The 15,000-nt window shown below is 59.8% G+C and overlaps 1 protein-coding gene across 2 annotated transcripts in view; it reads right to left on the bottom strand.

The window, feature by feature from the left end:
* LOC139424307 (coiled-coil and C2 domain-containing protein 1A-like) overlaps window positions 1–15,000 on the bottom strand; it is a 47,535-nt gene that overhangs the window by 24,898 nt on the left and 7,637 nt on the right. For both annotated transcript variants that reach the window (XM_071176011.1, XM_071176012.1), the window contains exons 11-12: window positions 14,721–14,893; window positions 880–993 (exon numbers count right to left, since the gene is read on the bottom strand). In XM_071176011.1, the coding sequence (XP_071032112.1) occupies window positions 880–993; window positions 14,721–14,893 (287 nt within the window). The remainder of the gene's footprint in view (window positions 1–879; window positions 994–14,720; window positions 14,894–15,000) is intronic.

The following is a 15,000-nucleotide window of genomic DNA, read 5'->3' on the forward strand; positions in this document are numbered from 1 at the left end:
TATGTATGTGTATGTATGTGTATGTATGTGTGTGTGTGTTTGTATGTATGTATATATATTTTTTTATTTAACTAGGCAAGTCAGTTAAGAACTAATTCTTATTTTCAATGACGGCCTAGGAACAGTGGGTTAACTGGTCTAGGAACAGTGGGTTAACTGGTCTAGGAACAGTGGGTTAACTGGTCTAGGAACTGTGGGTTAACTGGTCTAGGAACAGTGGGTTAACTGGTCTGGGAACAGTGGGTTAACTGCCTGTTCAGGGGCAGAACGACAGATTTGTACATTGTCAGCTCGGGGGTTCCAACTTGCAACCTTTCGGTTACTAGTCCAACGCTCTAACCACTAGGCTCCCTGCCACCCCGTATATGTGTGTGTGTGTGTGTGTGTGTGTGTGTGTATTGTTTTATTGTTGGTGCGGTGCTATATAAATATATTGTTTTAAATATATGCTGAAGGGGTGGGCTGTTTAATAAGTTGTCATAAGAGTGTTATAACCTGGTGCTGCTGTCGGAGGAGCTCCATGTTAATGCAGTAAGAGTTGTCATAAGAGTGTTATAACCTGGTGCTGCTGTCGGAGGAGCTCCATGTTAATGCAGTAAGAGTTGTCATAAGAGTGTTATAACCTGGTGCTGCTGTCGGAGGAGCTCCATGTTAATGCAGTAAGAGTTGTCATAAGAGTGTTATAACCTGGTGCTGCTGTCGGAGGAGCTCCATGTTAATGCAGTAAGAGTTGTCATAAGAGTGTTATAACCTGGTGCTGCTGTCGGAGGAGCTCCATGTTAATGCAGTAAGAGTTGTCATAAGAGTGTTATAACCTGGTGCTGCTGTCGGAGGAGCTCCATGTTAATGCAGTAAGAGTTGTCATAAGAGTGTTATAACCTGGTGCTGCTGTCGGAGGAGCTCCATGAGGCTGTTGTACTGCTCTGAGGAGCGAGGAGAGGAACGAGACCGAGCCAGAGAGTAGTCCTCCTCACTGACTGGAGCACTGGGGACCTGTGGGAGGAAACGGGATACCGAGTCAGAGAGTAGTCCTCCTCACTGACTGGAGCACTGGGGACCTGTGGGAAGAAACGGGATACCGAGTCAGAGAGTAGTCCTCCTCACTGACTGGAGCACTGGGGACCTGTGGGAGGAAACGGGATACCGAGTCAGAGAGTAGTCCTCCTCACTGACTGGAGCACTGGGGACCTGTGGGAGGAAACGGGAGACCGAGCCAGAGAGTAGTCCTCCTCACTGACTGGAGCACTGGGGACCTGTGGGAGGAAACGGGAGACCGAGTCAGAGAGTAGTCCTCCTCACTGACTGGAGCACTGGGGACCTGTGGGAGGAAACGGGAGACCGAGTCAGAGAGTAGTCCTCCTCACTGACTGGAGCACTGGGGACCTGTGGGAGGAAACGGAAACGGGAGACCGAGTCAGAGAGTAGTCCTCCTCACTGACTGGAGCACTGGGGACCTGTGGGAGGAAACGGAAACGGGAGACCGAGTCAGAGAGTAGTCCTCCTCACTGACTGGAGCACTGGGGACCTGTGGGAGGAAACGGGAGACCGAGTCAGAGAGTAGTCCTCCTCACTGACTGGAGCACTGGGGACCTGTGGGAGGAAACGGGAGACCGAGTCAGAGAGTAGTCCTCCTCACTGACTGGAGCACTGGGGACCTGTGGGAGGAAACGGGAGACCGAGTCAGAGAGTAGTCCTCCTCACTGACTGGAGCACTGGGGACCTGTGGGAGGAAACGGGATACCGAGTCAGAGAGTAGTCCTCCTCACTGACTGGAGCACTGGGGACCTGTGGGAGGAAACGGAAACGGGAGACCGAGTCAGAGAGTAGTCCTCCTCACTGACTGGAGCACTGGGAACCTGTGGGAGGAAACGGAAACGGGAGACCGAGTCAGAGAGTAGTCCTCCTCACTGACTGGAGCACTGGGAACCTGTGGGAGGAAACGGGAGACCGAGTCAGAGAGTAGTCCTCCTCACTGACTGGAGCACTGGGGACCTGTGGGAGGAAACGGGAGACCGAGTCAGAGAGTAGTCCTCCTCACTGACTGGAGCACTGGGGACCTGTGGGAGGAAACGGGAGACCGAGTCAGAGAGTAGTCCTCCTCACTGACTGGAGCACTGGGGACCTGTGGGAGGAAACGGAAACGGGAGACCGAGTCAGAGAGTAGTCCTCCTCACTGACTGGAGCACTGGGGACCTGTGGGAGGAAACGGGAGACCGAGTCAGAGAGTAGTCCTCCTCACTGACTGGAGCACTGGGGACCTGTGGGAGGAAACGGAAACGGGAGACCGAGTCAGAGAGTAGTCCTCCTCACTGACTGGAGCACTGGGGACCTGTGGGAGGAAACGGGAGACCGAGTCAGAGAGTAGTCCTCCTCACTGACTGGAGTACTGGGGACCTGTGGGAGGAAACGGAAACGGGAGACCGAGTCAGAGAGTAGTCCTCCTCACTGACTGGAGCACTGGGGACCTGTGGGAGGAAACGGGAGACCGAGTCAGAGAGTAGTCCTCCTCACTGACTGGAGCACTGGGGACCTGTGGGAGGAAACGGGAGACCGAGTCAGAGAGTAGTCCTCCTCACTGACTGGAGCACTGGGGACCTGTGGGAGGAAACGGAAACGGGAGACCGAGTCAGAGAGTAGTCCTCCTCACTGACTGGAGCACTGGGAACCTGTGGGAGGAAACGGAAACGGGAGACCGAGTCAGAGAGTAGTCCTCCTCACTGACTGGAGCACTGGGAACCTGTGGGAGGAAACGGGAGACCGAGTCAGAGAGTAGTCCTCCTCACTGACTGGAGCACTGGGGACCTGTGGGAGGAAACGGAAACGGGAGACCGAGTCAGAGAGTAGTCCTCCTCACTGACTGGAGCACTGGGGACCTGTGGGAGGAAACGGGAGACCGATTCAGAGAGTAGTCCTCCTCACTGACTGGAGCACTGGGGACCTGTGGGAGGAAACGGAAACGGGAGACCGAGTCAGAGAGTAGTCCTCCTCACTGACTGGAGCACTGGGGACCTGTGGGAGGAAACGGGATACCGAGTCAGAGAGTAGTTCTCCTCACTGACTGGAGCACTGGGGACCTGTGGGAGGAAACGGGATACCGAGTCAGAGAGTAGTCCTCCTCACTGACTGGAGCACTGGGGACCTGTGGGAGGAAACGGGAGACCGAGTCAGAGAGTAGTCCTCCTCACTGACTGGAGCACTGGGGACCTGTGGGAGGAAACGGGAGACCGAGTCAGAGAGTAGTCCTCCTCACTGACTGGAGCACTGGGGACCTGTGGGAGGAAACGGGAGACCGAGTCAGAGAGTAGTCCTCCTCACTGACTGGAGCACTGGGGACCTGTGGGAGGAAACGGAAACGGGAGACCGAGTCAGAGAGTAGTCCTCCTCACTGACTGGAGCACTGGGGACCTGTGGGAGGAAACGGGATACCGAGTCAGAGAGTAGTTCTCCTCACTGACTGGAGCACTGGGGACCTGTGGGAGGAAACGGAAACGGGAGACCGAGTCAGAGAGTAGTCCTCCTCACTGACTGGAGCACTGGGGACCTGTGGGAGGAAACGGGATACCGAGTCAGAGAGTAGTTCTCCTCACTGACTGGAGCACTGGGGACCTGTGGGAGGAAACGGGATACCGAGTCAGAGAGTAGTCCTCCTCACTGACTGGAGCACTGGGGACCTGTGGGAGGAAACGGGAGACCGAGTCAGAGAGTAGTCCTCCTCACTGACTGGAGCACTGGGGACCTGTGGGAGGAAACGGGAGACCGAGTCAGAGAGTAGTCCTCCTCACTGACTGGAGCACTGGGGACCTGTGGGAGGAAACGGGAGACCGAGTCAGAGAGTAGTCCTCCTCACTGACTGGAGCACTGGGGACCTGTGGGAGGAAACGGGAGACCGAGTCAGAGAGTAGTCCTCCTCACTGACTGGAGCACTGGGGACCTGTGGGAGGAAACGGAAACGGGAGACCGAGTCAGAGAGTAGTCCTCCTCACTGACTGGAGCACTGGGGACCTGTGGGAGGAAACGGGAGACCGAGTCAGAGAGTAGTCCTCCTCACTGACTGGAGCACTGGGGACCTGTGGGAGGAAACGGGAGACCGAGTCAGAGAGTAGTCCTCCTCACTGACTGGAGCACTGGGGACCTGTGGGAGGAAACGGGAGACCGAGTCAGAGAGTAGTCCTCCTCACTGACTGGAGCACTGGGGACCTGTGGGAGGAAACGGGAGACCGAGTCAGAGAGTAGTCCTCCTCACTGACTGGAGCACTGGGGACCTGTGGGAGGAAACGGGAGACCGAGTCAGAGAGTAGTCCTCCTCACTGACTGGAGCACTGGGGACCTGTGGGAGGAAACGGGAGACCGAGTCAGAGAGTAGTCCTCCTCACTGACTGGAGCACTGGGGACCTGTGGGAGGAAACGGGAGACCGAGTCAGAGAGTAGTCCTCCTCACTGACTGGAGCACTGGGGACCTGTGGGAGGAAACGGGAGACCGAGTCAGAGAGTAGTCCTCCTCACTGACTGGAGCACTGGGGACCTGTGGGAGGAAACGGGAGACCGAGTCAGAGAGTAGTCCTCCTCACTGACTGGAGCACTGGGGACCTGTGGGAGGAAACGGGAGACCGAGTCAGAGAGTAGTCCTCCTCACTGACTGGAGCACTGGGGACCTGTGGGAGGAAAGGAAACGGGAGACCGAGTCAGAGAGTAGTCCTCCTCACTGACTGGAGCACTGGGGACCTGTGGGAGGAAACGGGAGACCGAGTCAGAGAGTAGTCCTCCTCACTGACTGGAGCACTGGGGACCTGTGGGAGGAAACGGGAGACCGAGTCAGAGAGTAGTCCTCCTCACTGACTGGAGCACTGGGGACCTGTGGGAGGAAACGGAAACGGGAGACCGAGTCAGAGAGTAGTCCTCCTCACTGACTGGAGCACTGGGGACCTGTGGGAGGAAACGGGAGACCGAGTCAGAGAGTAGTCCTCCTCACTGACTGGAGCACTGGGGACCTGTGGGAGGAAACGGGAGACCGAGTCAGAGAGTAGTCCTCCTCACTGACTGGAGCACTGGGGACCTGTGGGAGGAAACGGGAGACCGAGTCAGAGAGTAGTCCTCCTCACTGACTGGAGCACTGGGGACCTGTGGGAGGAAACGGGAGACCGAGTCAGAGAGTAGTCCTCCTCACTGACTGGAGCACTGGGGACCTGTGGGAGGAGGAAACGGGAGACCGAGTCAGAGAGTAGTCCTCCTCACTGACTGGAGCACTGGGGACCTGTGGGAGGAAACGGGAGACCGAGTCAGAGAGTAGTCCTCCTCTGACTGCACTGGAGCACTGGGGACCTGTGGGAGGAAACGGAAACGGGAGACCGAGTCAGAGAGTAGTCCTCCTCACTGACTGGAGCACTGGGGACCTGTGGGAGGAAAGGAAACGGGAGACCGAGTCAGAGAGTAGTCCTCCTCACTGACTGGAGCACTGGGGACCTGTGGGAGGAAACGGAAACGGGAGACCGAGTCAGAGAGTAGTCCTCCTCACTGACTGGAGCACTGGGGACCTGTGGGAGGAAACGGGAGACCGAGTCAGAGAGTAGTCCTCCTCACTGACTGGAGCACTGGGGACCTGTGGGAGGAAACGGAAACGGGAGACCGAGTCAGAGAGTAGTCCTCCTCACTGACTGGAGCACTGGGGACCTGTGGGGGAGGAAACGGGAGACCGAGTCAGAGAGTAGTCCTCCTCACTGACTGGAGCACTGGGGACCTGTGGGAGGAAACGGGAGACCGAGTCAGAGAGTAGTCCTCCTCACTGACTGGAGCACTGGGGACCTGTGGGAGGAAACGGAAACGGGAGACCGAGTCAGAGAGTAGTCCTCCTCACTGACTGGAGCACTGGGGACCTGTGGGAGGAAACGGGAGACCGAGTCAGAGAGTAGTCCTCCTCACTGACTGGAGCACTGGGGACCTGTGGGAGGAAACGGGAGACCGAGTCAGAGAGTAGTCCTCCTCACTGACTGGAGCACTGGGGACCTGTGGGAGGAAACGGGAGACCGAGTCAGAGAGTAGTCCTCCTCACTGACTGGAGCACTGGGGACCTGTGGGAGGAGGAAACGGGAGACCGAGTCAGAGAGTAGTCCTCCTCACTGACTGGAGCACTGGGGACCTGTGGGGGAGGAAACGGGAGACCGAGTCAGAGAGTAGTCCTCCTCACTGACTGGAGCACTGGGGACCTGTGGGAGGAAACGGGAGACCGAGTCAGAGAGTAGTCCTCCTCACTGACTGGAGCACTGGGGACCTGTGGGAGGAAACGGAAACGGGAGACCGAGTCAGAGAGTAGTCCTCCTCACTGACTGGAGCACTGGGGACCTGTGGGAGGAAACGGGAGACCGAGTCAGAGAGTAGTCCTCCTCACTGACTGGAGCACTGGGGACCTGTGGGAGGAAACGGAAACGGGAGACCGAGTCAGAGAGTAGTCCTCCTCACTGACTGGAGCACTGGGGACCTGTGGGAGGAAACGGGAGACCGAGTCAGAGAGTAGTCCTCCTCACTGACTGGAGCACTGGGGACCTGTGGGAGGAAACGGGAGACCGAGTCAGAGAGTAGTCCTCCTCACTGACTGGAGCACTGGGGACCTGTGGGAGGAAACGGGAGACCGAGTCAGAGAGTAGTCCTCCTCACTGACTGGAGCACTGGGGACCTGTGGGAGGAAACGGGAGACCGAGTCAGAGAGTAGTCCTCCTCACTGACTGGAGCACTGGGGACCTGTGGGAGGAAACGGGAGACCGAGTCAGAGAGTAGTCCTCCTCACTGACTGGAGCACTGGGGACCTGTGGGAGGAAACGGGAGACCGAGTCAGAGAGTAGTCCTCCTCACTGACTGGAGCACTGGGGACCTGTGGGAGGAAACGGAAACGGGAGACCGAGTCAGAGAGTAGTCCTCCTCACTGACTGGAGCACTGGGGACCTGTGGGAGGAAACGGGAGACCGAGTCAGAGAGTAGTCCTCCTCACTGACTGGAGCACTGGGGACCTGTGGGAGGAAACGGGAGACCGAGTCAGAGAGTAGTCCTCCTCACTGACTGGAGCACTGGGGACCTGTGGGAGGAAACGGGAGACCGAGTCAGAGAGTAGTCCTCCTCACTGACTGGAGCACTGGGGACCTGTGGGAGGAAACGGGAGACCGAGTCAGAGAGTAGTCCTCCTCACTGACTGGAGCACTGGGGACCTGTGGGAGGAAACGGGAGACCGAGTCAGAGAGTAGTCCTCCTCACTGACTGGAGCACTGGGGACCTGTGGGAGGAAACGGGAGACCGAGTCAGAGAGTAGTCCTCCTCACTGACTGGAGCACTGGGGACCTGTAGTCCTCCTCACTGACTGGAGCACTGGGGAGGAAACGGGAGACCGAGTCAGAGAGTAGTCCTCCTCACTGACTGGAGCACTGGGGACCTGTGGGAGGAAACGGGAGACCGAGTCAGAGAGTAGTCCTCCTCACTGACTGGAGCACTGGGGACCTGTGGGAGGAAACGGGAGACCGAGTCAGAGAGTAGTCCTCCTCACTGACTGGAGCACTGGGGACCTGTGGGAGGAAACGGGAGACCGAGTCAGAGAGTAGTCCTCCTCACTGACTGGAGCACTGGGGACCTGTGGGAGGACCTGTGGGAGGAAACGGGAGACCGAGTCAGAGAGTAGTCCTCCTCACTGACTGGAGCACTGGGGACCTGTGGGAGGAAACGGGAGACCGAGTCAGAGAGTAGTCCTCCTCACTGACTGGAGCACTGGGGACCTGTGGGAGGAAACGGGAGACCGAGTCAGAGAGTAGTCCTCCTCACTGACTGGAGCACTGGGGACCTGTCAGAGAGTAGTCCTCCTCACTGACTGGGCACTGGGAAGGAAACGGGAGACCGAGTCAGAGAGTAGTCCTCCTCACTGACTGGAGCACTGGGGACCTGTGGGAGGAAACGGGAGACCGAGTCAGAGAGTAGTCCTCCTCACTGACTGGAGCACTGGGGACCTGTGGGAGGACGGAAACGGGAGACCGAGTCAGAGAGTAGTCCTCCTCACTGACTGGAGCACTGGGGACCTGTGGGAGGAAACGGGAGACCGAGTCAGAGAGTAGTCCTCCTCACTGACTGGAGCACTGGGGACCTGTGGGAGGAAACGGAAACGGGAGACCGAGTCAGAGAGTAGTCCTCCTCACTGACTGGAGCACTGGGGACCTGTGGGAGGAAACGGGAGACCGAGTCAGAGAGTAGTCCTCCTCACTGACTGGAGCACTGGGGACCTGTGGGAGGAAACGGGAGACCGAGTCAGAGAGTAGTCCTCCTCACTGACTGGAGCACTGGGGACCTGTGGGAGGAAACGGAAACGGGAGACCGAGTCAGAGAGTAGTCCTCCTCACTGACTGGAGCACTGGGAGGAAACGGGAGACCGAGTGAGTAGTCCTCCTCACTGACTGGAGCACTGGGGACCTGTGGGAGGAAACGGAAACGGGAGACCGAGTCAGAGAGTAGTCCTCCTCACTGACTGGAGCACTGGGGACCTGTGGGAGGAAAGGAAACGGGAGACCGAGTCAGAGAGTAGTCCTCCTCACTGACTGGAGCACTGGGGACCTGTGGGAGGAAAGGAAACGGGAGACCGAGTCAGAGAGTAGTCCTCCTCACTGACTGGAGCACTGGGGACCTGTGGGAGGAAACGGGAGACCGAGTCAGAGAGTAGTCCTCCTCACTGACTGGAGCACTGGGGACCTGTGGGAGGAAACGGGAGACCGAGTCAGAGAGTAGTCCTCCTCACTGACTGGAGCACTGGGGACCTGTGGGAGGAAACGGGAGACCGAGTCAGAGAGTAGTCCTCCTCACTGACTGGAGCACTGGGGACCTGTGGGAGGAAACTGTGGGAGGAAACGGGAGACCGAGTCAGAGAGTAGTCCTCCTCACTGACTGGAGCACTGGGGACCTGTAGTCCTCCTCACTGACTGGACCTGTGGGAGGAAACGGGAGACCGAGTCAGAGAGTAGTCCTCCTCACTGACTGGAGCACTGGGGACCTGTGGGAGGAAACGGGAGACCGAGTCAGAGAGTAGTCCTCCTCACTGACTGGAGCACTGGGGACCTGTGGGAGGAAACGGAAACGGGAGACCGAGTCAGAGAGTAGTCCTCCTCACTGACTGGAGCACTGGGGACCTGTGGGGGAGGAAACGGGAGACCGAGTCAGAGAGTAGTCCTCCTCACTGACTGGAGCACTGGGGACCTGTGGGAGGAAACGGAAACGGGAGACCGAGTCAGAGAGTAGTCCTCCTCACTGACTGGAGCACTGGGGACCTGTGGGAGGAAAGGAAACGGGAGACCGAGTCAGAGAGTAGTCCTCCTCACTGACTGGAGCACTGGGGACCTGTGGGAGGAAACGGGAGACCGAGTCAGAGAGTAGTCCTCCTCACTGACTGGAGCACTGGGGACCTGTGGGAGGAAACGGGAGACCGAGTCAGAGAGTAGTCCTCCTCACTGACTGGAGCACTGGGGACCTGTGGGAGGAAACGGGAGACCGAGTCAGAGAGTAGTCCTCCTCACTGACTGGAGCACTGGGGACCTGTGGGAGGAAACGGGAGACCGAGTCAGAGAGTAGTCCTCCTCACTGACTGGAGCACTGGGGACCTGTGGGAGGAAACGGGAGACCGAGTCAGAGAGTAGTCCTCCTCACTGACTGGAGCACTGGGGACCTGGGAGGAAACGGGAGACCGAGTCAGAGAGTAGTCCTCCTCACTGACTGGAGCACTGGGGACCTGTGGGAGGAAACGGGAGACCGAGTCAGAGAGTAGTCCTCCTCACTGACTGGAGCACTGGGGACCTGTGGGAGGAAACGGGAGACCGAGTCAGAGAGTAGTCCTCCTCACTGACTGGAGCACTGGGGACCTGTGGGAGGAAACGGGAGACCGAGTCAGAGAGTAGTCCTCCTCACTGACTGGAGCACTGGGGACCTGTGGGAGGAGGAAACGGGAGACCGAGTCAGAGAGTAGTCCTCCTCACTGACTGGAGCACTGGGGACCTGTGGGAGGAAACGGAAACGGGAGACCGAGTCAGAGAGTAGTCCTCCTCACTGACTGGAGCACTGGGGACCTGTGGGAGGGAAACGGGAGACCGAGTCAGAGAGTAGTCCTCCTCACTGACTGGAGCACTGGGGACCTGTGGGAGGAAACGGGAGACCGAGTCAGAGAGTAGTCCTCCTCACTGACTGGAGCACTGGGGACCTGTGGGAGGAAATGGGAGACCGAGTCAGAGAGTAGTCCTCCTCACTGACTGGAGCACTGGGGACCTGTGGGAGGAAACGGGAGACCGAGTCAGAGAGTAGTCCTCCTCACTGACTGGAGCACTGGGGACCTGTGGGAGGAAACGGAAACGGGAGACCGAGTCAGAGAGTAGTCCTCCTCACTGACTGGAGCACTGGGGACCTGTGGGAGGAAACGGGAGACCGAGTCAGAGAGTAGTCCTCCTCACTGACTGGAGCACTGGGGACCTGTGTGAGGAAACGGGAGACCGAGTCAGAGAGTAGTCCTCCTCACTGACTGGAGCACTGGGGACCTGTGGGAGGAAACGGGAGACCGAGTCAGAGAGTAGTCCTCCTCACTGACTGGAGCACTGGGGACCTGTGGGAGGAAACGGGAGAACGAGTCAGAGAGTAGTCCTCCTCACTGACTGGAGCACTGGGGACCTGTGGGAGGAAACGGGAGACCGAGTCAGAGAGTAGTCCTCCTCACTGACTGGAGCACTGGGGACCTGTGGGAGGAAACGGAAACGGGAGACCGAGTCAGAGAGTAGTCCTCCTCACTGACTGGAGCACTGGGAACCTGTGGGAGGAAACGGAAACGGGAGACCGAGTCAGAGAGTAGTCCTCCTCACTGACTGGAGCACTGGGAACCTGTGGGAGGAAACGGAAACGGGAGACCGAGTCAGAGAGTAGTCCTCCTCACTGACTGGAGCACTGGGGACCTGTGGGAGGAAACGGGAGACCGAGTCAGAGAGTAGTCCTCCTCACTGAGTCAGTTGTACAACGGAACGCTTTCAACCAAAAATGTGTCTTCCGTATTTAACCCCTCTGAGTCAGAGAGAGGAGTGGAAGGGGAGACGAGAGGGGAGGGGGAGAGGAGACAGGGGGAGAGGAGACAGGGGGAAGGGGGAGAGGAGACAGGGGGGAGGGGGAGAGGAGACAGGGGGAGGGGGAGAGGAGACAGGGGGAGAGGAGACAGGGGGGAGAGGGAGAGGAGACAGGGGGGAGAGGAGACAGGGGGGAGGGGGAGAGGAGACAGAAGAGAGGGGGAGAGGAGACAGGGGGGAGAGGAGACAGGGGGGAGAGGGAGAGGAGACAGGGGGGAGGGGGAGAGGAGACAGGGGGAGGGGGAGAGGAGACAGGGGGGAGGGGGAGAGGAGACAGGGGGGAGGGGGAGAGGAGACAGGGGGGAGAGGGAGAGGAGACAGGGGGGAGGGGGAGAGGAGACAGGGGGGAGGGGGAGAGGAGACAGGGGGAGAGGAGACAGGAGGGAGAGGGAGAGGAGACAGGAGAGAGGGGGAGAGGAGACAGGGGGGAGAGGAGACAGGGGGGAGAGGGAGAGGAGACAGGGGGGAGGGGGAGAGGAGACAGGGGGGAGGGGGAGAGGAGACAGGGGGGAGGGGGAGAGGAGACAGGGGGGAGAGGGAGAGGAGACAGGGGGGAGGGGGAGAGGAGACAGGGGGGAGGGGGAGAGGAGACAGGGGGAGAGGAGACAGGGGGGAGAGGGAGAGGAGACAGGGGGGAGAGGGAGAGGAGACAGGGGGGAGAGGAGACAGGGGGGAGGGGGAGAGGAGACAGGAGAGAGGGGGAGAGGAGACAGGAGAGAGGGGGAGAGGAGACAGGGGGGAGAGGAGACAGGGGGGAGAGGGAGAGGAGACAGGGGGGAGAGGAGACAGGGGGGAGGGGGAGAGGAGACAGGGGGAGAGGAGACGGGGGAGAGGAGACAGGGGGAAGGGGGAGAGGAGACGGGGGAGAGGAGACAGGGGGAAGGGGGAGAGGAGACAGGGGGGAGAGGGAGAGGAGACAGGGGGGAGAGGGAGAGGAGACAGGGGGGAGAGGAGACAGGGGGGAGGGGGAGAGGAGACAGGAGAGAGGGGGAGAGGAGACAGGGGGGAGAGGAGACAGGGGGGAGAGGGAGAGGAGACAGGGGGGAGAGGAGACAGGGGGGAGGGGGAGAGGAGACAGGGGGAGAGGAGACGGGGGAGAGGAGACAGGGGGAAGGGGGAGAGGAGACAGGGAGAAGGGGGAGAGGAGACAGGGGAGAGAGGAGACAGGGGGGAGAGGAGACAGGGGGAGGGGAGACGGGGGAGAGGAGACAGGGGGAAGGGGGAGAGGAGACAGGGGGAGAGGAGACGGGGGAGAGGAGACAGGGGGGAGGTGGAGAGGAGACAGGGGGGAGAGGAGACAGGGGGAAGGGGGAGAGGAGACAGGGGGAAGGGAAAGAGGAGACAGTGGAGAGAGGAGACAGGGGGAGAGGAGACAGGGGGAAGGGGGAGAGGAGACAGGGGGAGGGGAGACGGGGGAGAGGAGACAGGGGGAGAGGAGACGGGGGAGAGGAGACAGGGGGAAGGGGGAGAGGAGACAGGGGGGAGGGGGAGAGGAGACAGAGGGAGAGGAGACGGGGGAGAGGAGACAGGGGGAAGGGGGAGAGGAGACAGAGGTGGAGAGGAGACAGGGGGGAGAGGAGACAGGGGGGAGGGGGAAGAGGAGACAGGGGGAAGGGGGAAAGGAGACAGGGGGAAGGGGGAGAGGAGACAGGGGGGAGAGGGAGAGGAGGCAGGGGGAAGAGGAGACAGGGGGAAGGGGGAGAGGAGACAGGGGGGAGAAGGAGAGGAGACAGGGGGAAGAGGAGACAGGGGGAAGGGGGAGAGGAGACAGGGGGAGGGGGAGAGGAGACAGGGGGAAGGGGGAGAGGAGACAGGGGGGAGAAGGAGAGGAGACAGGGGGAAGAGGAGACGGGGGAAGGGGGAGAGGAGACAGGGGGAGGGGGAGAGGAGACAGGGGGAAGGGGGAGAGGAGACAGGGGAGAGAGGAGACAGGGGGGAGAGGAGACAGGGGGAGGGGGAGAGGAGACAGGGGGGAGAGGGAGAGGAGACAGGGGGGAGAGGGAGAGGAGACAGGGGGAAGGGGGAGAGGAGACAGGGGGAAGGGGGAGAGGAGACAGGGGGAAGAGGAGACAGGGGGAAGGGGAGGAGGAGACAGGGGGGAGAGGAGACAGGGGGGAGAGGAGACAGGGGGGAGAGGAGACAGGGGAGAGAGGAGACAGGGGGACGGGGGAGAGGAGACAGGGGGGAGAGGAGACAGGGGAGAGAGGAGACAGGGGGAGAGAGGAGACAGGGGGGAGAGGAGACAGGGGGGAGAGGAGACAGGGGGGAGAGGAGACAGGGGGGAGAGGAGACAGGAGGAGAGGAGACAGGGGGAGAGGAGACAGGGGGAGAGGAGACAGGGGGAGAGGAGACAGGGGGAGAGGAGACAGGGGGAGAGGAGACAGGGGGGAGAGGAGACAGGGGGGAGAAGGGGGTTGGGTGGAGGGGTGTGTGAAATTGTTCATGTCAAGGGATGAATTTAATTTAACACATAAACAAATATGCACACACACACACACAGTTACCGACACACTGACACACGCACAAAAGAGAGTGAGATAGAGAGAGGTGTGAAAAGTCAACAGCAGGAGATTTTATATCTCTCTCACACACACGTGTCTTGGTCTCCCCCTGTCCTCTCCATCTGTTCCTGGCTTCTCCTGCAGTCTCAATGTTCCTCCTTTCCCTCCCCCCTCTCCCTCCCTCCTCCATCTCCTCCCTCCATCCCTCCTTTCCCTCCCCCTGCCCTCCTTAACACACACACACACACACGTGTCTTGGTCTCCCCCTGTCCTCTCCATCTGTTCCTGGCTTCTCCTGCAGTCTCAATGTTCCTCCTTTCCCTCCCCCTGCCCTCCTTAACCTTAACACACACAGTCCTTCTCTCTCTCCCTCCCTCTCTTTCCCTCCCCCTGCCCTCCTTGACACACACAGTCCTCTCTCTCCCTACCTCCTTTCCCTCCCCTCCTTTCCCTCCCTCCCTCTCTCTCTCCCTCCCCCTGCCCTCCTTGACACACACAGTCCTCTCTCTCCCTACCTCCTTTCCCTCCCCCTGCCCTCATTTCCCTCCCCCTGCCCTCCTTTCCCTCCCTCCCTCCCTCCCTCCCTCCCTCTCTCTCCCTCCCTCTCTTTCCCTCCCCCTGCCCTCCTTGACACACAGTCCTCTCTCACCCTACCTCCTTTCCCTCCCCCTGCCCTCATTTCCCTCCCCCTGCCCTCCTTTCCCTCCCTCCCTCCCTCCCTCTCTCTCCCTCCCTCCCTCTCTCTCCCTCCCTCTCTCTCCCCCTGCCCTCCTTGACACACACAGTCCTCTCTCTCCCTACCTCCTTTCCCTCCCCCTGCCCTCCTTTCCCTCCCTCTCTCTCCCTCCCTCCCTCTCTCTCCCTCCCCCTGCCCTCCTTTCCCTCCCTCCCTCCCTCTCTCTCCCCCTGCCCTCCTTGACACACACAGTCCTCTCTCTCCCTACCTCCTTTCCCTCCCCCTGCCCTCCTTTCCCTCCCTCTCTCTCCCTCCCTCCCTCCCTCTCCCCTCCTTTCCCTCCCTCCCTCTCTCTCCCTCCCCCTGCCCTCCTTGACACACACAGTCCTCCTCGTGTTGGAAAAATAAAGTGTGAAGAGTAAAAGCCTCCACCTTGGTGATGTCTACAGGCAGGCCTCCCTTGGTGGCGCTGATCATCTGGTCCAGTCCTTTAGCGTGTCGGAGATGGACCGCCGCTCCCTGCATGTCCCTCATCTGTTTAGAACGCAGCGCCGCGCGGACGAACGCCTGTCGCCGCAGCAACAGGAAGTCCAACTGCTGCTGGGCTGCACCACAGGAAGGGACGTCACAGGGGGGAGGGAGGGAGTCAGGATGTGGATTTGTGTGTGAGGGAGGGGGAGAGGGAAATGTGTGTGTGTGTGTAGGGAGACAT

This window comes from Oncorhynchus clarkii, chromosome 13, assembly GCF_045791955.1.
Source record: "Oncorhynchus clarkii lewisi isolate Uvic-CL-2024 chromosome 13, UVic_Ocla_1.0, whole genome shotgun sequence".
Classification (NCBI taxonomy): Eukaryota; Metazoa; Chordata; class Actinopteri; order Salmoniformes; family Salmonidae; genus Oncorhynchus; species Oncorhynchus clarkii.